The sequence below is a fragment of the Cydia splendana genome, chromosome 23 (assembly GCF_910591565.1).
Source record: "Cydia splendana chromosome 23, ilCydSple1.2, whole genome shotgun sequence".
NCBI lineage: Eukaryota > Metazoa > Arthropoda > Insecta > Lepidoptera > Tortricidae > Cydia > Cydia splendana.
The window spans coordinates 1,549,125-1,571,554 of NC_085982.1; the positions used below are offsets into that span (position 1 = coordinate 1,549,125).

The window sequence follows — 22,430 nt, forward strand, 5'->3', positions numbered from 1 at the left end:
CGATGACTACCAGGGGGGTGTCACTACGCAGTTTAGGTAGGTACATTTGACCGGCGCGCCGCCCGGGCCGGCGTATGGCAGTGGCATGGTATAATAATATACTCCGCCTGGTACTACATTCCCGTCTTTTCTAGGTCACCTAACTGACACGGGCTTACGTCATCATGCGACAGCGCTATATGATAATATGCGATAGCGCTATATATAGCGGCCATGTTGTTGTGACGTAGTCCCGTGTCACTCTGGGAATGGAAGACCATGTTTTATTTAGACTATGGGCAGTGGCAGTGGGCTGCCGCGTGCCGCTCGGCTCGCATGATCGTCGTGTCACGTGGCGCTCGCGCAAAATTTAAAATACACAATGGCTTCGAAACCTATATCTCGATCTAATCCGTATAAAAGATATTGTTCTGTTTACGGATGTCTGAAGAACAAGGAAGCAGAAATAACATTTTATTAAATTCCGGACGATATTGAAAGGTGAATTTAAACTTTAAAACATAACAAATACTAAGTAATCAAATTCGACAACTAATTCGTTTTGTTTGTTTAAAACTAAAGCGCTTTAGACCAATTTAAAATGATTATTGGTTGCCCAGAAACAATATTAGGAACTAACCGACATATTTTCAAAGGAATACGGCTGTGGCATACCTACCTACTTCCGTAAGAATCAGACATACTTATATCCGGATAACAAAATTATGTTTACAGAATCAACGTTTGTAATTCCTACAATATTAATCTTAAAAATAATAAATCGGCAGGTGTAGGTACAAAAACTTGTCAAGTTTCAACACTTTCAAACTCGCAGCTCGGTCATAAAACTGCGGCGCGCAAGGAAGATTCACGGTTCGTGCGCGGTTACGTAGGTATATAAGTTTCAATTTTGCTTGCAGGCGGCGAGTATAGGTATAATTTTATACCTAAATGTGACTTTTGTGAACGAGTGAATTTTCTGTACGGTAGTATTGTGACTGTACAGTGTACAGCAACGCGCGTTCAATATTATAGAGATAGGAACAGGTGAGCCAATGTACTAAATTCCTCGTGGTAAGCGTCCTTTCTTTATTTAATATTACGCAATTTAAACAATAATGTACCATGTAGCGTCGCCCACACTGTTAACTGTCCATGACCTTATGCCTTATGCCTTTTGTAATAAGGTCCATAGATGGACAGTTAAGAGTGTTGCTGTTTGTACAATACAATGACAATAATACAGTCATTCTCTATCATCTTCCTCGCGTTGTCCCGGCATTTTGCCACGGCTCATGGGAGCCTGGGGTCCGCTTGACAACTAATCCCAAGAATTGGCGTAGGCACTAATTTTTACGAAAGCGACTGCCATCTGGCCCCAATTTCACCACGGTGACAGGCGCGACAATTGTAAAATCACTGTTGCTGACGTCACAGGCATCCATGGGCTACGGTTACCACTTACCATCGGGCGGGCCGTATTCCTGTTTGCCACCATCATTGTATTATTTAAAAAAAAACTTTATTGTATCGGAATAAAACAGATATTTCTTTTGCGTAGTTTCTGACAATTGTCAAGATTTAGAAGAATTGTAGGTAATTCTTGACAGGTAATGAGTTATATGTCGGAATTTCGTGACAATTGTAGTGTTTCTTGTGACAATTGTCATAAACTTAGCAAGAGAAATATCTGTTTTTTTCCGATATAATAAAGTTTTTTTTAATAAAACAATGATGGTGGCAAACAGGAATACGGTCCGCCCGATGGTAAGCGGTAACCGTAGCCCATGGATGCCTGTGACGTCAGCAACAGTGATGTTTTACAATTGTCGCACCTGTCACCGTGGTGAAATTGGAGCCTGACCTTCCAACCCAGAGAGTAAACAAGGTCTTATTGGGATTACTCCGGTTTCCTCACGATGTTTTCCTTCAGCGGAAAGCGACTGGTAAATATGAAATGATATTTCGTACATAAGTTCCGAAAAACAGCCATTCTTTATATTGATTTTAATATTGTTATGCATTATTTTAACGAAACCAAAGATACATCAATTGTATAAAATCGGTAAAATCAAAGACAAATTCGTGCTTGGAATTTGACAGCTGATGAAAATGGCGCTCCTACTACAGTAACTCATTGTCAAATACCTAGTCACCATTTAACAATGTAGTGATCACAAAACATATGGTGCAGTACAGCGCCATTTATTTCAGCTGTCAAACTAGGAGGTAGATTTAAGTCGTAACTCTGGTTGTCAAAAGTTGAATGAATCTTTAGTAATAATAGTCATTTATGAAGCTTTTTTGTATTGTAAAAATATCTTGGCAGTTTAAATGTTAACGTTAGGTAAGAAACGATAACGTTACGACAGGCCATTACCGTTGTCATTTCTCATTAAAAAACTTAATACATACTTCGTCGGCTGAGAATACGTTTGTGCCATATCCATTTTTGAGAAAATCGTTTTTTAATGATTCCTAAAATAACAAAAAATATGCTATAATTAACACTAATCGGTTTTTGAAAAGAACGATTTTTGAAAAATGTTGTGCCATATCCGCAATTTACTATAGGATAATTACACTCTGTCAACAGAAAATTATCACAAAAGTGTGACATATCCACAACTTTTGTGTCATGTCATACATTATACGTTTAACATTTACTCATCAAAACGGATATGGCAAAAATAAAAATGCTTTTATTACATTATTACCACTGTATTCACAATATTTATTTGGTAATATAAATAGTAAACATATTTGCCTAAATGATATATACGTTCAATATTTCCTAAATGTAAAACTTTCCGAGAAATATTTTTTTTGCTTCTTTTCGCTCTCCTGTAAACCATGTAAGTGGCGTATGGCACAAACGTATTCTCACCCGACGACTTATTTAAAAAACAATGTCACACGTTGACGTAACGTAACGTTATGCAAAAAAATTATAACGTTATGTTAAACTGAATTAATTTATTGTTTCTAACTAAAACTGTAATACTCAAGTTTACCTTATAATGACTCTTAAGTTATAATAATATGCCACATTTAATATCAATAATTAAATAAGTACTTATTTAATATTAAAGTACCTAAAGTACTTATAGTACTCGTATTTTTCAAATACGAAGGGTACAGTGACAGTTGTCATCTCACTACTATTTTAGGCAATTTGGCGTTTTAACCTCTAGCCGCCCAGAGACCTATAAAAAGGTCTCCTGTTCCATTCTAATTTGAACTTTGTGTTGACAAAATAAAATTTCATTTTGCTTGGCAAGGTTTGACGTATGGGCGGCTAGAGGTTAAGGTTATAAGTACCTAAATTTAACATCATCATTCATCACATATGTCACTCTAGCCGTCGTATTTTTAACTGAACAATGGCAATTCATTAAAACAACTTAAATATTCTGACACTTACAATTTATGTACTTTTCAAAAATTTGAGATATTTTGTAAGTAGTAAAAATATGTCTACATATAGTTAACATTAAAAGTGCTTTATTAAGGAAATAACAAATAAGTAACAACATTAAGTAACTAACTTATAAAACTTAAAACCTAAATCTAAAAAAATAAAACTACTCTTAAAAGTAAATGAATAGAAACTATTCCCCTGCGGCATGGTGCCGTAGATGCTGGCAGCATTTCCTCGCTGTATGGCAGTACTTATTCTGTGTGCGAGGAAGCTGCCAGCTCTACGATCACCGGTGGGCCCGGTGGCGTCTGCTATTTTTTTCCAAAATTCCTAAAATTCCTTTAATAGTGTAGACGAGTTCGAACCCCACGGGTCTTGGCCCGAAACTCGAGACTCTCGGGTCTCGATGCCAAAAGGTACGAAATAGTTTTCGGTACCGAGACTCCCTATATTTAGTCTTTTTTAATTTTCTATAGTTTATTTACAAAAATTTACTATTTTTGAGATTTCTTTACAGTTTATCATACCTCGTACTTAATCTACTTATATTAATTTGAGGATATAGGAATTTTCCCTGAATTTTTTTTAACTGTACCCATATTGCCTGTACGGCCTGATTCTAATTTTAATAAACGTCAAAAATTTGATCTCGACACGATAATATGGATCGGACTGGTGTCAAAATGACGTTTTCTTTAAACAAAAATATCGTATACAGATTTAATTTTTACGTTTATTAAAATTAGAATCAGGCCGTTTGTTTAGGGCTAAGTTGATCTATCCCTGTAACATTGTCCCCAAATATTTATTTATTATTTATACTAAATATAATTCAACATTTATTCATATAAAAATACTTTGTACTCGCTAGCAATATGAGTTCAAAATAAATATACTTAGAACTATCCAACTTTACTTTCAATTAGTAGGTACTAAGTTTTTTTGTCAAAAGCATTTATTGCTGACCGTACTTTTCTTTCTAGAGGCTAGCAAATATCAAATGATACATCGTACATACGTTCCTAAAAACTCATCGGTATCAGCCGGGGTTTGAGCCCGCGACCTCCGAATTGAAAGTCACACGCTCTTACCGCTAGGCTACCAGAGTGCCTAGCCAAAGTGACAATCGCTTGCGCTACGGCAACGAAACGCTTTGTGTCTCTCTATCACTCCTCTATACTAGTGTGACAGTGACAGTTGCGTTTCGTTAGCTACGGAGCGTAAACGATTGGTATGTTGGCTACGCACCCAGCTTTTTTTTGTGATATGAAAATCATTTCACTGAGATAAAATGAGAATCTCCCTCACATAAAATAACAATGCCGATTGTAAGGTAAGATGGGGTAAGACTATTACCGGGGCAGGATAAACATTTGTATGGAGTCCTCGCACTGTTTGTCTTGCTCCGAGCAAAATAAACTATTTGAGCGTTGTCCAAAAAAAAATTCACATTTCATTCATGTCTTCAAAATATTGACTTCTTGGGCTCATTTTACTCAGAATCATTTGTACATTCACGCCTCATACATGAAAAAATGTGTACCAAGATTTCCTTTCCAGATCGTCACATTTTTGTACTTATGTATAATTTTTTTATTTGTATTTATTTATTTATCGTATGGCTTTACAGTTACTGGATTCAATTTAATTATTAATCTAGAGATTGAGGATTGCACTCTTCAGATACTCAATGGCCCTTTCACTGAGGTTCACAAGGTCTTCAATGCGTCCCTTGAATTTGGTGAGAGGGCATTACTTTGTATGAACGTGACGCACTAGAAAAATATTTTTTCATACAAAACTTCAGGACACTTTTTCTTGTGTGAGGCGTGAATGTACAAATGATTCTGAGTGAAATGAGCCCAAGAAGTCAATATTTTGAAGACATGAATGAAATGTATTTTTTTTTGGAAAACGCTCTTTTTCGTCTTACCTTATCCCACCTAACCTTATTATATTAAATTATTGCGTAATGGCACTGCCGGTTGATTAAATAAATAAATGGGGATCGAGTCCCCAATAACTAGAAAAGCTTATTTATTATTTGGCATCGTTTTCCGTCGAACACATTATTTGCCATCCATACAACTTAAACTACCTATATAAAAAATATCTAAGACCCGGTACAGACGAATTGCAATTTCAAAAAAGTTGGCGTTCAGTGTGGTTCCCATAAAAAATGCCGTCGGGTTGCAGTCTGTCTGTATCGACCCTAAATAATGAAATAACTGGACAAGTCGGACTCGCCCACCGAGGACTCCATACTTTTTAGTATTTGTTGTTATAGCGGCAACAGAAATACATCATCTGTGAAAATTTCAACTGTCTAGATATCACGGTTTATGAGAAACAGTCTGGTGACGGACAGATAGACAGACGGACAGTGGAGTCTGTGAAAATTTCAACTGTCTAGATATCACGGTTTATGAGAAACAGTCTGGTGACGGACAGATAGACAGACGGACAGTGGAGTCTTAGTAATAGGATCCTGTTTTTACCCTTTGGGTACGGTACCCTAAAAAACTGTGAGTATGGACATCATAAAGGGTGCGGAATAGGGGAAACCCGCGTCCTAATAAATAAGAGACACATAACTTTGCATATAACATAACTTCAGTCTGTTCGTCAACCTTTGCAGTAACAGTACGGAGCGAGGTGTGGGTGAGAGTCGAGGATGCAATCCGATTCACCGCGGTATCTGTAAAACAAGATAATACGTTAATAGGGCCAATATTGTTACCCATGTGGCAAACGGGTTAGCCTTCACATTGGGGCCTGTAAACTGCAAAAATCCCATGAATAGTTCGCAGTATTTTTTTCTACACGTTGCTTAAACTTCTTCCAGTTATCTACTTTCGATTTATATGGCACTTGAAATAGATGACAATGAGTGACGTAAATGTTAAACGAAACAGTCAGTCGTCAACAGTTTGCACTTTATAACGCCTTGGTGGAACTGCGTCGAACGCCACTCAGGAGTGCGTAACACCCTAGTTTGCTCTGTATGTCAAAGATGGCGTGATATACGCCTCTTGAAGGCGGTAGATGGCACAATTCAGCCATTCTCCGACACGGCCAGCCCTGACATATGTACGCGTCCCTGCGTACATTACCCCCTTTAGGATTTTCATCAGAGCGAAGATCAGATTCCTTCTTCCTTCAAAGAAGATTGAGTAATAATCCCTAATCTGAACGGACACTTACTCAGTGGAAACTTGCATGATAATTTTCTCATGAAAGTTTCCAGAAATTATAGGAAATTTTGAGAATGTTCTGCAACAATGCACATTGCTAATTCCGTGTATGAATAAGTGATAGCATAATTTCGACCATACACACGTCTCCATACTTGAAGAACTCAAGGTGAAAGAGAGGCTCTCAGCTACGGTCAGAGCGAGTATCCTCAGATACTTCAGACATGTGTCGTGTCGTGGAGAGCATGGTATGGAGAGACTTGTTGGTCAGGGACGGGTCAATGGCTGTAGGTCAAGAGGACGTTCCCCAATGCGTTGGACGGATCAGATAAAAGCCCTTACCAACACCCCATGACGTGGGTGGAGGTCAGAGGATCTTGAGGGAGTTGGAGTCAGAACAACGTGTGCTTCTTATGGCATATATTGTAAAAGTGAAATCAGTGGGTCAATATTGGGTTGCATACAAGTTTAGGTCATATCTTTGATGCGCATAACAACTTGTGTCATAATCATCATTGCGCATACAAATGAAAAGTCATATTATATTGTGTCATCATTTTTTAGCCATAATATTTGATGACATACTCAGCAATTGTCATATATTTTTTGTGCATATAGGTTTTGATTATAATGAATCAAATGTCATACCAGCTAAAAGCATATTTATCGATACTTATAATGTTTTTACGTATAACGTTTTGTAGCATAATAATTTTCAAACATAATGGTTTACATAAATAATTTAAGAAACTAATTTTAGCCTCTCAACAACTCCTCGAAAAAAAACTTTTTGCCTAATCTCCGTCCAAACACTTAATTCGACGGAGCCCCGCTCACGCGGGGCTCCTATTTCTGCGTAGTTTGCCCTTCGGTCATCTGAAGAAACCTAACGAACCTAACCTACTTATTATGATTAGTTTCTTTTATGAAACCGTTTCTCCTACTGCAGGAGGCTCCTCTCCTTCGATCTCCTCTTTTATACGATCTTCGTGTGGTTATGATTATGACATTTATGACCAAAGTACCTAATATAAATTTGATTCATAGGTTGCTCACAAGCATACATATTTATTATTCATGCTTTGTAACACTAAATATATGAATTAATTTTTTATGTCTTTATTAATGCTATGCACTGCAATACTTCGAACGAAAAACAATTATGGATATCAAGCAGATGACTTAAAATTTTATGCGAATTAAATTAATGACTATAAAAAATATGACATAACTCATTTATGACAAAAACCCAGTTATGCTCAGGAATAATTCGGATTAAAGATTTTTATGACTTACAATTTTATGCATAAAGTGTTATGACAATTAAAAATATGACAAAAGTTGTTATGCGACCAGAGGGAGTCCCGAAATCAGTACATTACAAATTCACTATCCAAAATTAATTATTATTAATTACAACGCCACCTATGGACTGTCTCTGGAACTACGTAATACGTACCCTTGGCGAGTGCGTAACATATCGATTATTGATAAGCTAACTAGGGTTCTATAAAGTGTATAAAGGTCAGATAGATGGCGTTGATAACGCAAGTTAACACCCCACTAAACACATGTGCCAGAGAGATCTGGCGTAGAATCGTTCGTCGTTCAACGTGACCACGACTGCTCTGCCAAGAGTAATTCGACGAAGAAGAAGAGATACTCACGCGTTGACCCTTGAGATATCCCTCGACTGTACTATGAACTTGTCATCTTGAACATTGTAGGTCAGGGATGCTTCGTATACAGCGCCTCCTGGGCTTGACTCGATCTGTAACCGCAATACTGGTTTTAAGTCTTGTTGATAAGTATTTGTAGTCATGAATAATCAATCATCATAAATACTAATACTACTAAAGTGGTTCAAGGGAATGCAAAAGTACATTTCAATGTTCTAAAATGGTTCCTACGTGGTACATTTCTTAGAGGCAACTACGCTTTTGCCGGTAATAACCCTGGAAATAAGCATAATACCGGCTCTCCAAACGTGTATAAACTGCATTCGACACAGTTCTAGAGGTCTTGGGGACCTAGCCAAGCATACCGTCGTTGATGGAAAACGCCAAACGATACGTAATTTCAAATTCAATTTTCCAACGATTGTAATCTACAATATCTACATATACATATTATGCGTTGTAGATGCGTTGGATGGTTGAGATAGGATGGGATGGGATGGGATGGGTTTTGAATATCGCTCGCAGACGTATCTGCTTGTTTAAAAATTGGTAAAGATGGGATGCTGATAATAAATTCCAGCATAATGTGTATAATGTACATAACAGGGATAAATACTTACTCCAATCTGAAAATTCTCTATAGTGACTTTTGTTTTGGCGTTGAACCGTCCCAAGTAAGTGTCGTAATCTATAGCGGTATTAAAAGCGAGGAGTCGGTTGTTGACACGCTGTCGGAGCACCCAACTTATAGACGCTACAGTGCGAGGGACGCACTTGGTTCTGATGACAAAAAAAACGGACTGAAGATTTTCCTAGAGTTGTCCAACTTTATTTGAAGCTGGAAAAACATGGATCGTGTAATAGTATCTACTTTGTAGTCTTCTAAAAAGTAACCATCATAAAGCCAGACAAAAAAGTCCGCCAGTAAAAATTGGTGCTGTCTACCTTTAAAGAAATTATGAAATTAATAACCCAGATAACCCAGCAAAATGTCAGAAATGTTTGAAATTTTGCAGGGACGTCATAAGAAACGGATATGTATGTGTATGGAGAGATATTCAGCAGACACATCCGTCCCTAATTAGGCAAGGGGATTCCCTTGATATTACAAACGCTATTAGCTATATCGGTGCGGCCAAGCCTCTATTTTAAGACGCTAAAGTCCAAAATATTTTTGAGCACCTTGGTCGCTCCCTTATATCTGAATAGCTGTACAATACAAACTTACGCAGCATCCTCTGTAAACTTGTTGATGTAGTCTATCAGCGCATTAGCAGCCCTTTTGTACATGGGATCGGATTCGGAGACATTCTGCCAGACCAGGCAGGTGCACCAGTGCGTCTCGATGCCGGCCTCGCTGCAGGATCGGCTGTTGGGGATCTGAAAGATTACATAAGTTTAATGTGGACAAGACCGTATATCAGGTAAGACCGCCTAAGGTACCTAAGCCAAAGAAGGCCCAAGGCAATCGAAACGTAAACAATTTATGGAAATAGTTACGTGAGTTTTCGTAGTATCAGTCATCCCGGTACATTTTTACTTTTCGTTTGGCGCTTGTTGATGAACGATCTTCATCTTGGCTAGGCTAAACCAAAGAAATTCCATAGGAACTTTTTGATAAAACAATGAAACCTCATTGTGTTTGGGTTTGTCAAAAATATCTCGATGAGTATTAGTTGAATATTAAACGAAAAGTACAATCAGCAATAAAAGCTTGCGTTAAAAATTAAATTTTTGACGGAATGATTGTAAGTATGTATATAAATTTACCGGCTCTAACCACGACAGTCCCCTTCTCAAATCTGCCCCCACCACCTTGTACGGGTTCCAATGCTTCCTCAAGCCCACTGCATCCAATATAGTCGCGTGTAAATCATGTGCAGTGGTCAATACTCGCGAATTAGCTTGAAGCGCGCTTAACGCGTCAGGGCGCGCGCGCGTGAGGCGGTCCGGGAGGCGGATAGCGAGGAGGGGGAGGCGTTCGTCGAGTTTGCCGCGGAGGGAATGCTTCTTGCGGACCGCTGCGTATCTGTGGGAAGTTTTGTCTTAGAACACAGGTTGAACTTGTATAAGAACCCGTTTTTAGTGAAAGTTATCCCTAGCTACAACTGGTTTCCGTATCTAACTAGTAGTAAAACTAGTTTTAACTAGTGAAAACGCGTTTACTCATTCCATACCTGGGCCCATGGTCTCCCATGACTATGATAAGCGTATCCTCGGTCCGTTTGATCAGATGCCTCAAAAAAGTCGCCAAGTCTCCGTCAGCGTACTGTATGTAGTTGAAATTGTCGTGTGAAATATCCCCGATGAATGTGAAGATGAATCTCCTTCCTTCGAGCTCCAGAAACTGAGGATGAACAGTTTTTTTTAAACTAATTAGTATCCCTAACTTCTGCGCACGATACTATTTTTTTTATATTAAAGGAAAAATTAATGAGCCTGTTAAGCTAGAACATTCTTTCGAGTAGATGTTGCTATGCGCGTCCCCAACGGCCGTAGTCGAACAATGTTTATAAGACTTCACAGCGATACAATACCGATCTGTCAGTGTAAAAAGTGACATTTCTTCATCCAAAAACGTTGTCCGAATACGGCCGTAAGGCGTGTAAGCATAAAGGAAGAAATGGAAAGATTCGCACGCTTCTGTTAAGTCTCCTCAGTTGGTAGCAGCGATCGGGCCGGAGTTCAGAAAAGTCCTCCTAGAGGCGGGTTTTTTTTTTAATTTTTCCTTTAATATTTAAGGTAAACCCAGTTGTAGCTGCCAAAAATTGTTGTAATGGTTATGCTGCTGCTCCTACAATGGCAGTTATATTCATAACATTATCTATATAACTTCATGTGACAGGAACAACATGATAGTATTGACAGTGTTAATATTCTTATAATGTTGTCCCATTTACTAAAGTTATATAACGTCAATACTTATGTTAGGATCCAAAGACAAGCACATACCTACTTACTGCTGGCCCTTTAAATTAAAATTATTTATAAGCAATATAGTTTGCTAACTAACCTGCTCCGTCAAATTCATCATCATCTTAAACTGCGGGGTATCTCCGTAGCAAAAGTTCCAACCCTTAAAAAGTCGCTTGTTCGCGTTTCGGAACGCGCGGTAGTAATGGTCGGTGGGCTGTTTCTTGAAGCCGTTGAAACGAAACGTGAATGTGTTGTCGAGGGGCATGTCCTCAATGTATGCTGTGGCATACCTGAAATATAAAGGTAACATTCCAATTGCAACAGCATTCTAGGGTTGCTGTAGAGTGCATTGCTGCGAAAATTATCAGTTATCCAGATCGGTATTGAAATTTACATTTCCTGAAGTAGGTACCTAATGCAGTTTGCAGCATTGCTTTTGATGCAGGAAGCGTCAGTTTTAATATTCATTTCCTTGAACAAGTACCTTTTCTAGCAGCATTGCTGCAGGAGACGTCAAATTTGAAGTAGATGTTCTGAATCATTGACATTTCTTAAATGCATTTTTTACTATCCCGGAAACATTGGTGGAACAACCTACGGCCAATTTTGATGCAATCGTATGCGCCGCGAGCAGCAAATCAAGGCCGTTCAGTGTCACGATCATCATCATCATTTGCTTGCCCTTATCCCATTCATTTGGGGTCGGCGCAGCATGTCTTTTTCTTCCATACCTCTCTCTCGTCCGTCATCTCATTATTCCCTTGCGTTTATTTCATATCATCCCTCACACAGTCCATCCACCTTTTCCTAGATTTTCCTCTCCCGTTATTTCCCGTTCAGTGTCACGATCACTTATCGGTTTTGTTATTAAGTAGAGAACAATTGTCAGACTGTGACTATAATTTCTGACTTTTGTAGGTAGGTACTGTAGGGCTACCGCCAATACCGAAAATCGTCAATTGCGGGCATTTTTCTCTGTCACTCTAATTACGCCTTCATTGGAGTAAAAGAGTAAGATCCCCGCAATTTGCGAATTTCGGTTTTCGCGGTAGCCCCTCTGCTTTAATGCAATGGGTCCCATAAACATTTGATCCTCAAAACAAACCTGGTCGACTGATATTAATAAAAACTCTAGGTCCATGGGGTCCCAGCGCGCATAAGTTGTTCGCAGAAATCGCGAAGCGTCTGGTTGACGTAACTGGTGACCGAAGAGCTGGCGGCTACCTCGCACAACGTATCAGCATTGCGATACAGCGAGGAAATGCCGCCAGCATCCTTGGTACAATGCCTCAAGGGCCTATTTTAGATTTAAGCTAGTTATTAATTTCGTTTAGTAGTACCACTGTATATATATTGTATGTAAATAAATGTTTTAATAAAATAAAAACTTGTCATCTAGCCTATTACCAACTCACCCTTCTTCCTTTACATGCTTGAATATAAAAGGGAAGTCATCCAATGTCCTGTTGTTCTGTTTAGTTCTCCGCACATCCGGTTGTTCTAGCTCTGTCTTGCCAGTAAGAAACGGAAAGAGACAGGCTGGTGTTCCGTCACCTAATATATTGTACCTAAAAAGTGTTAAAAATTTAGTCAGATGTGTTCTTCAATATACAATGGGTTATGCTTTGAAGAATTGACAATAGCGGTAGCAAAAGAGAGATTGCAGCCTGCATTGCTGCAAGAAACGTCAAATGGGTCATTTGAGATGGTCCAACGTGCACGGTCCCTATAGTGTCATATACCCTTACCCTTCCATGACCGTAGCCTTCAACTCCTCATTAATGACCTTCCAGCTCTCGGGCATGAGTCTGATGAAGCCGCTCCGAGGGGTGGAGTCGAACGCGAGGACCATCACGTTGATGTGGTCATCCAGGGGTTTGGCTGGAGAGACAGGGCGGAAACCGATTGTGTTACCTGACCATTTTTCAGTCTTTCCCCTGAAACAAAGCATGCTTTAGAGATCTCTTAAAAAATCGTTGAAATAGGGAGTATTACCGCAATGTTCTGCCGCCAGAGTGCAGCACTAGCTCCTCTGTAAACCATACAGTAACTTATACATACTGTGCCTTAAACTGTTTTTTGACAACTTTTCAACCATCATCATCATCATCATCAATGCGGTTTGTTAACAAAGGCCAACCGGTAAACGCGAAAATCTACATTTAGTTATCTGCCTCTTTAATCGCTCGAATACGCAAGAGTGATAGTGAGGTTAGATAACGAAATTTCGATTTTCTTGTTTCGCGGTAGACACCCAAATTGTGACGGATAGTGGTAGTGGCGCCTCCTACGCACAGTTTCGCGTAATGTTCATTCTCATGGAATGGATTGTTTCATTCCCAACTTGGTAATAGCTGCAGGAGCAAAGCGACGTCCTTGGTTTAATCGGCCTTGTAAAGAAGCTACAGTTCGCAAGCAAGCCGCTTACGGGGCTTGGACCAAGGCCGTAGTTAATAAGGATCCGAACGTTTCTGATGTGAAACGCAAATTAAACGCTGCCTCGAGGTCCAGTAAAAAAGCCATTGCCAGGGCTAAATACGATTTCGTTGGCAGAATTGGTGAGAAACTAGCGGGCTATCCGAGAGTCGCGCGTTCTGGTCGCTCGCCAAAGCTGCCGAAGGAAATTATTGTCAGTCGTCTTTACCACCACTGCGGAAAGCTGATGGTGATCTGGCCCACAGTGCAAAAGAGAAAGCCGATCTTCTTGGTACTCTCTTTGCCTCGAACTCGACCCTGAACGACGACGGTAGCGCCGTGCCGCCCACCATCCCGCGGTGCGTATACTCCATGCCAGAAATCTCATTCACGCAGAGGGATATTCGGCGGGAGTTGCTATCCCTGAACGTCCATAAGTCGAGCGGGCCAGACGGCATACCAGCTCTTGTGCTTAAGCAGTGTGCTCCTGAGTTAGCGCGTCTTTTCACACTCTCTAGCGACAAACGGCATCTTCCATCTTCGTGAAAGACGGCCCTTGTACACCCTGTGCCTAAAAAGGGTGACAGATCGGACCCATCGAATTACAGGCCTATCGCTATTACCTCCCTTCTCTCTAAGGTCATGGAGCGTATAATTAACGCAAAGCTCCTGAGATACCTAGAAAAACACGATCTGATCAGCGACCGCCAATATGGTTTTCGCCACGGTCGCTCGACTGGTGATCTTCTGGTGTATCTCACACACCGCTGGGCTTCGGCCATTGAGAGTCAAGGTGAGGCATTGGCAGTTAGCCTAGATATAGCGAAGGCGTTCGATCGGGTCTGGCATCGGGGTTTCCTGTCGAAGTTACCATCTTATGGATTGCCGGAGGGACTATGCAAATGGATCGCTAGCTTTTTGTCCGGCAGACGCATACGTGCCGTAGTAGACGGAAGCTGCTCCGATAGCATGGACATTAACGCTGGCGTTCCGCAAGGTTCTGTGCTATCCCCTACGCTGTTTTTGCTGCACATCAATGACATGTTGTCTATCGATGACATTCATTGCTATGCAGACGACAGTACTGGGGATGCCTATTACACAGGCCGTGCCAATATCCCTCGTTCTGTGGTGCTGGAGAGTCGTGAAAAGCTTGTGTCAGACATTGAGAGCACTCTATCCAGAGTTTCGGTGTGGGGTCGGGACAATTTAGTGCGATTCAACCCCACCAAGACACACGTTTGCGCGTTCACCGCTAAGAAAACCCCATTTACTGTGGTCCCACAGTTCCAAGGCACAGCCCTTACCATGTCAGGGAGTATTGGGATCCTCGGTGTTGACATCTCCAGTGACGTCCAATTCCGCAGCCACCTGGAAGGTAAGGCTGCGCTGGCGTCCAAAAAACTCGGTGTGCTCAATAAAGCGAGGCGATACTTTACTCCGGGCAAAGACTGCTGCTTTATAAATCGCAAGTCAGACCCCATATGGAGTACTGCTGTCACCTTTGGGCAGGAGCACCTGGATGCCAGCTTGGACCCTTTGACTCAGTCCAAAGGCGCGCTGTGCGAATCATCGATGACCCCAAACTCACAAGCGGTATTGAACATTTAAGTCTAAGGAGAGACTTTGCCTCCTTGTGTGTGTTCTACCGCTTGTACAATGGGCTGTGCTCTGAGGAACTATTTGACATGATGCCAACGGCCGCTTTCTATCACCGCACCGCTCGCCGTCGGCAGGGTGTTCATCCTCACACCCTAGAACCTAAATGGTCGCGTACTGTGCGATTTAAGAGGAATTTCCTCGCGTGGACGCTCCGGCTGTGGAATGAGCTCCCTTCCGAGGTTTTCCCGAGGGTCTACACTCTACAGTATGGGGTTCTTCAAAAAAGGAGTGTACAGGTTTTTAAAAGGTCGGCAACGCGCATGTAACGCCTCTGGAGTTGCAGGCGTCCATAGGCTACGGTGACTGCTTACCATCAGGCGGGCCGTATGCTTGTTTGCCACCGACGTGGTATGAAAAAAAAATGTTCCCTATTATTAGGGGGCGTCCAGTAGTACCGCGAGAGCTTCAAGTGGGGAAGGGGGTGAACGCGTACGTCACGTCACGCTATCGAATGAAATTTACATTAGAAGTATTTATCATGTAATGGCTAGAATATTTCCAAGCATTCTCAATATAGATCACATGCAGATTGAAACGTAATATTCACAGAGTCATCTGATATAAAACAGACGTGTGATTTCACAAATTAATGTAACAGTCATTTTAGATAACAATGCGGTCCAGAGTTTGTTTAGTTGTGATTCAACATCGCATATGGTCTCGTTACATATGCTATATACATTATGTACGATAAGAGCGTGACCGGTAAAACTTGTATTGCGATATTTTAAACCATTTTCATTCAAACGCCTTCTGATTTTATCTAGATATATCTTCATACCTTTTTTCTTTAGTTTTACTTGCCCAGAAGGCCCAGAACGGAATGATAGAAGTGAATTTTTTAAAACATCTGCAAGACTCGTTTTAAATCCTATGTGGAGGAGGTCTTTTTTATTTTTTCCCGTGTTCTGGTAAATCGTAAACATTTTTATACTCCATATAATGCTTCACCCACTTAATTACAAACGCCTTCAATTTATTTATATACAATCAGCTTGGTTTCGTGACATTTTGGGCCCTTTCGGGTACGTACAGAAGAACACGGCCTCATAATAACGTGAATCGTAAGCGACATTCTTTTTTTTATTGAAGTTTAAGTAGGTGGGAAACTATCAAAAGATTTTTTTATTTTTTAAGATGCATTGTAGGCAAAAGAACATTCTATTCAGCTATTACTTTTTTTTCTGTGCCACATCCTTAAAATATACATATGTACACTGGTCACGCTCTTATCGTACATAATGTAAGTAAGTAATACGATATCTAAATAGTACATTACGATACAAGTTCGAAAAATAGGAAAATCGCCTTCAATTGTGTTTGAATTTTTCGCCACTCGTTGCAAATTTCCCATTCGCACATGTATCGTACTATCGCCCACACTAACCATCGGTAAACCTTATTACATAGGGCATAAGCTCCATCGATGGACAGTTAAGTGTGTTGCTGTTTGTACAACGTTTTACAGTACATTATGACCAAATTTTTGTCATAGTTACGTAATGTGGTAATTATCGCACTAGTGCGGTACGTAATTCTACTTCGTTTTTATGGCATTAAAAAAAGGAAAACATGCAAAATTGACGCGCAACTTTTTTTTTACTTTTTTTATGGATACCTACTTAATTGAAACACACTTCATTATTTCATATTGTATACTAAAAGATTGGCACAGAAAGTTACAGATAGGTAATTATTTACTTACCACAACCTAAAAACAATACAAGTTATATTGTTTAATATCCTCGGACTTAATTTTTCACATACATATACCAATACCAAGCCTTTTTTAAATTATTTCGTTCTATTGGGATCATTCTCTGGAGTTTCACGTAACGTAAATGGGAATGTTCATTTTGTATGCACAAAGTAAAAAAAAAAACAAAAACACAACAAACAAAAACAAAAGAACGAAAACTAACAACCAAACAAATTAAAGAACGAAGAACGGACGAACGAACAGAAAAACAAATAAGTACATAGAGTAAGAACGTAGGCCGTTCCAATGGGGGTAAAAATGAGTTCCTGCAATAAAATTGATTTTGGGTATTAAAAAGTTTCAAACTGAGCTAGTTTGAAACTTTTTAATACCCAAATATTTTGTTACTAAATATTTAATTACATTTTACGTAAAAATCACACTACACTTCATATTTTTCTGAAGAGAAAATCAAGGCGGGCAAAATTAGAGATATGTAGTGATTTAACTTACCACGATAACCTAAAAACAAAATAAAAATAATGGTCTGATATTCGCAACTTAATTTAAGTTAATTTATCACAGATTAAGCCATTCGGCCTAGTTCCAACTTTAAGATACGTCAAATATTACGTCTAGATACGATATGGATTAGATATGTCAATGACAAAAGAGACGATTCTTCAAAAAAAATAGCCGTGTTGCTATATCTAGTAATAGTTTTTCCTACATCTGTTAACTTCCTACCCGAAATAGTTTAAATAAAAACCTCGTATTTTTTTGGTTCACACAGAATAATTTTCTTGTGTTCAAGTTCGTCATTGTAGAATATTTCTGTATTAAACTAAACTACATTAGTATCAGTATCAGTCATAGTCATTATTTCTTACCAAAAACATTATTTTTTTACGAACCGGAGAAACTCGGTAAAAGCTCTGACTAGACCAGAACATAAATATGCATTGGGCTACCTTCACAAACACACAATCAAATTCAAACAAACACACCAACAAACGAAATAACAAACAAAAAAGTGCATATACCGCCACCTTTCCATCGTGGTTAAAATTTTATTACGGCACAAAACCATTTTTTTTGCAATTGAGGACCAGTGTAGGTAAGTTATTTGGGTATTAAAAAAGTAACTGACACTATGTGGTAGGCAGTGAGTGACTTCATACGGTACCAAACAAATGAAAACTTGCACAAAAGTTACATATAATTCTACTCACCAGAAAAACCTAAAAACAAAATAGACATTGTTTAAATACGGTATGTCACTGAACGTGAAGAAATTACTCGAACCCGTTAATATATAGGTCATGCTGAGCAACTTTTCCTATGGGACCAACCCCGAAATCGCGAAAACAGGTTTTTTCATACATTTTACTGTTCTGTACGGTTACCATCAGTTTCTCACTGACATAAACGCCGTCGAGAACGTAATTTACTTTCTATACATCCCGTTTGCACTAATATGCGAGTGCGAGCGAGATGTATAGAAAGTAAATTACGTTCTCGACGGCGTTTACGTCAGTGACAAACTGATGGTAACCGTACTGGTGTTGAAATTTTCTTTGGGAGATTAAATTTTTTTCACTTTTGACATTGAGTATTAGATATCATATCAGATCGAATAAATTAAGAGCCCATCAACGTGCACACTAGCGCCCCTGCTAAATAATCGCGATTATTTAAATTTAACGAAAGATATTTAAAAAAGGAGGCCGCTAAGCCGAAGGGTTAGATTTAAATAATCACGATTATTTAGCAGGGGCGCTAGTGTGCACGTTGATGGGCTCTTAAAATCGAATTAGCCTGTTACTATATTTTTTGTAACATGGAAAACAGCCCTAACCTACTAAGAAACATCTTATAACGTACGCTAGGTCAACACTTCTACAGCGCGATGTAGAAAACTTCGTCAACAGAACAGCGCCATCTACCGTTAAATGTTGAACTAAAACCATACATGATAACCACTTACATACTTGGCACAGTTCCTGTACATTGTACGCTGACGTGATCACTGGCTGACAGCTGGTATACATCGCCATCTTTGACTACAGTGGGTTTCCCGAAGTCGTAGTGGAAATCGTCTTTGTAGATAATGTCTTTGTACTCGCACTGGATGCTTGTGTGTGTGTCTCGTATTGAGTCTACAACGCGACATTTGGAATGCTGAAAAGAGAAGAAAACATTCAACTTGAATGAAGTTTATTATGTAGACCATATAAAAATTTAATGCTCGTACATAATTAATTTTTATTTTGTTATCGATTTTTTTCCGTTACTTTTGGATGAGATTTTGCATGTTTGAAGAGCTCCTCATTTTGTGCGGAATAAATACGAAATCAACACTTGCTTTGATAAAAATGTATATAATTTTTATGAAAATTGCGCTATATTTAGGTGAAAATGAGCTTATAATATACAGAATAGAGAACTCTATTTTTATCCACCGAATTTTATCGAAATATAACGAAATTCTTGTGGTTTACTATTTTAATACTTGTGTGGGACTTCCGGAAGGAAATAAACAAATTAATATAAATAAATAAGTAAGTGTTAAGAATTTCACATATAAATATTATTTTGATGTCAAAGTGTACGTTCGAATTGGTTTCCTTAGCTTAGAAGTACCTCAATTAATTTCATTTGATATCGTGAAGAGCGTTCGCGTTTGCGTTTATGTCTATTTTTGTATGGGATTGAACAGCGCTCCAAGACCTTATGGAAACTCAAAATCCCATACAAAATTACATTTAAACTTAAACGCGTACGTCACGTCACGTTATCGAATGAAATTTACACTAGAGGCACATAATAAATAATAGTACTAGGTACAGAAGACTCAGTCTCTAATAAAACGCGTCTGTTACGATCAGGACAAGTGTGGCCGCTAGGAGGCGACAGCGCCACGCGCGGCTTATGGCTAGCCACCAAAATTGGTGTGGAACGGGTGTACTTATAGCTACCTGTACGGCTACCACCAGTTTTGACATTGACATAACGCTCACGTTTACGTAACTTACTTTCTATGCATCTCGCTCGTACTCGCATATGCGAGCAATAGTGGAAGCGAGATGTACAGAAAGTAAATTACGTAGACGTGAGCGTTATGTCAATGTTAAAACTGATGGTAGAGGCTCTATAGCAAAGCGACGTAATCGCGGAGTGAGCCACGCCTGCTAGGGGTTAAGTCGGCGGTAGGTAAATAAACTAAAGAGGTTCGACACACTTACGCAATGCCATGTCCACACTATGGCACAACAATTAGAGTCCTTACCAATTAGAGTCGGTGTGTACAACGATATTCTTTATTCAAGGTAGTTTAGTGTTATGCAAATATTCTTTCAGTGTCACACGAACCTACATGCCAAATCGAACGTGCTTGAACTCAAACCGATATTTGAATCATATCAGTTTAGGTGTCATTCGCGCGTTCATCTCGCCCTGACTTGTCCGTAAATGTATTAAGTGGCTCACAGATTACTAGTTCGCTGGACGATATCAGCCTGCCAGTTGTTCGAAACTGTCACCCTTTTGATTAACTGTCAGGCCGATATCGTCCGGCGAACTGGTAATCTGTGGACCGCTTAAGGTACTGCGAGACGCCCGCGCGAATGACTGCTAACAGCATACAAGACAATTTGAACTTACACTGTCATCAAACTGATATGAGAATAGTAGTAGGTATACCGGGTGTGGCCTGTAACATGAGCAAATAATTAAAACATAGATTGTACTCCTCAAACGGTAACACTTTTGTTAAACAACTTTTAAAGAATATGAAGCATTTAAACTCCCTATTTTTCATACAAAATAAATATTATCTTCAATGGACGCCATCGCCACGCCATATCATTGTGATTGACGTTGCTTGTCACGCCTTAAACATAACAAAATTCGCAATACATTGCGTCTTAGAATAAACTTTAAAGTGTATTAAAAATCAAACCACAAGTTATTTTTAAAAGTCGCTGAACAAATGTTGGTCAGTATGAGGAGTACAGCCTACAGTTTAATTTTTTGCTCATGTTACAGGCCACACCCGGTATTATTTATTTATTTATTTATTTATTTATTTATTTATTTATTTATTTATTTATTTATTTATTTATTTATTTATTTATTTATATAGGCTAAATTTACATTGGAGTCAATTGGACATTTCATACCGTTAAAATAAGCTTGGTTGGATCAACAATTATGGCCTGTGACTGTACCATCGACCACACTGTTAACTGTACATCAGTGGAGCTTATGCGTTTTGTAATAAGGCCTATATACTGATGTACAGTTAGGTTAGGTTAATAAATAATTGATTGCCACAATAAGGGTTTTAAACAATTATTTTTACACACTTAAGCTATATTTAACCTAGACAATATATCTAATTATCAGTGATCGTACATTTTCCAGCGTTTTTGGTGCACGAAGTGTTGTTAACGTAATTGGTATAAATAATTTCAACCCTAATGATTAATTAACGTTTATTACGTTGATATTAACTTTAATTTACCATTTCAGTTGAAATTATCTATACCAATTCCGTTAACACCACGCGAATCGATTTGGTGCAGCGGAGTGGTGTTAACGGAATTGGTGTAGATAATTTCAACTGAAATGGTAAATTAAAGTTAATATTAACGTAATTAACGCTAATTAATCATTAGGATTGAAATTATTTATACCAATTCCGTTAACACCACTCCGCTGCACTCTGCTGTACCAAAAACGCTGGAAAATGTACGGTCCCTGGTAATTATGTATAAATAAGCTCAATTTACATCTATGTGACAATAGGACAGTCTCAGCTAATGTGCTGGAAGCCCCGCCTTAATGCGTGGTTTCTCTGCCTGTCCTGCGCCTGGTGTCACTGAGGCGGTGACACAAGGCGACTACTAAGTACCTACTAACTTATACTATATTATTAGGGGCTGTCCATAAATTACGTCCTCGATTTTTGATGATTTTTGACCCCCCCCCCCCCCTCCCTAAAATCATCCAAAAATCATGTTTCGAATGACCCCGTTTCCTCCTACGTCATGCTACCATCATCCGATATCTAGACCCCCCCCCCCCCTAATTTGAAATGACGTAATTTATGAATAGCCCCTTACTATATTTTATTTATTTATATATATAATTAAATATAGGGTTAGGAGTGTACCTGGCATATAATTTTATATTTTATCAATAAAGTATTGAATTGAATTGATCTTATTTCGACTTTGACTGGCGCGTAATAAAGTGTGATCTACTAGTTTTGTACTCACATAGCACTTCACCCAATCTTGTCCCTTGCATTTCAGGGGTCCCAGTTTCTTGTAAGACCAGGCCATGTCGTCTGAGTAGGGGTCCAGTTTCGGGACCTTGCAGCCTGTCCCTTTGTCCCATTTTAGGGCTTTCTGTAACTTCTTCTCTAAGAATCTATTACGGAACAAAGCAAAGTTATAGAA

At 39.1% G+C, this 22,430-nt stretch overlaps 1 protein-coding gene across 1 annotated transcript in view; it reads right to left on the reverse strand.

Annotated features, from left to right (window-relative positions):
* Nucleotides 1-2,265: 2,265 nt before the first annotated feature.
* LOC134801942 (uncharacterized) overlaps nt 2,266-22,430 on the reverse strand; it is a 49,768-nt gene continuing 29,603 nt past the window's right edge. Inside the window, exons 6-17 of the mRNA XM_063774574.1 lie at nt 22,248-22,401; nt 18,953-19,146; nt 12,938-13,126; nt 12,605-12,757; nt 11,287-11,479; nt 10,451-10,620; nt 10,044-10,302; nt 9,502-9,653; nt 8,894-9,053; nt 8,262-8,365; nt 2,587-6,098; nt 2,266-2,547 (exon numbers count right to left, since the gene is read on the reverse strand). Of these exons, the coding sequence (XP_063630644.1) occupies nt 6,026-6,098; nt 8,262-8,365; nt 8,894-9,053; nt 9,502-9,653; nt 10,044-10,302; nt 10,451-10,620; nt 11,287-11,479; nt 12,605-12,757; nt 12,938-13,126; nt 18,953-19,146; nt 22,248-22,401 (1,801 nt within the window). The 3' untranslated portion in view covers nt 2,266-2,547; nt 2,587-6,025. The remainder of the gene's footprint in view (nt 2,548-2,586; nt 6,099-8,261; nt 8,366-8,893; nt 9,054-9,501; nt 9,654-10,043; nt 10,303-10,450; nt 10,621-11,286; nt 11,480-12,604; nt 12,758-12,937; nt 13,127-18,952; nt 19,147-22,247; nt 22,402-22,430) is intronic.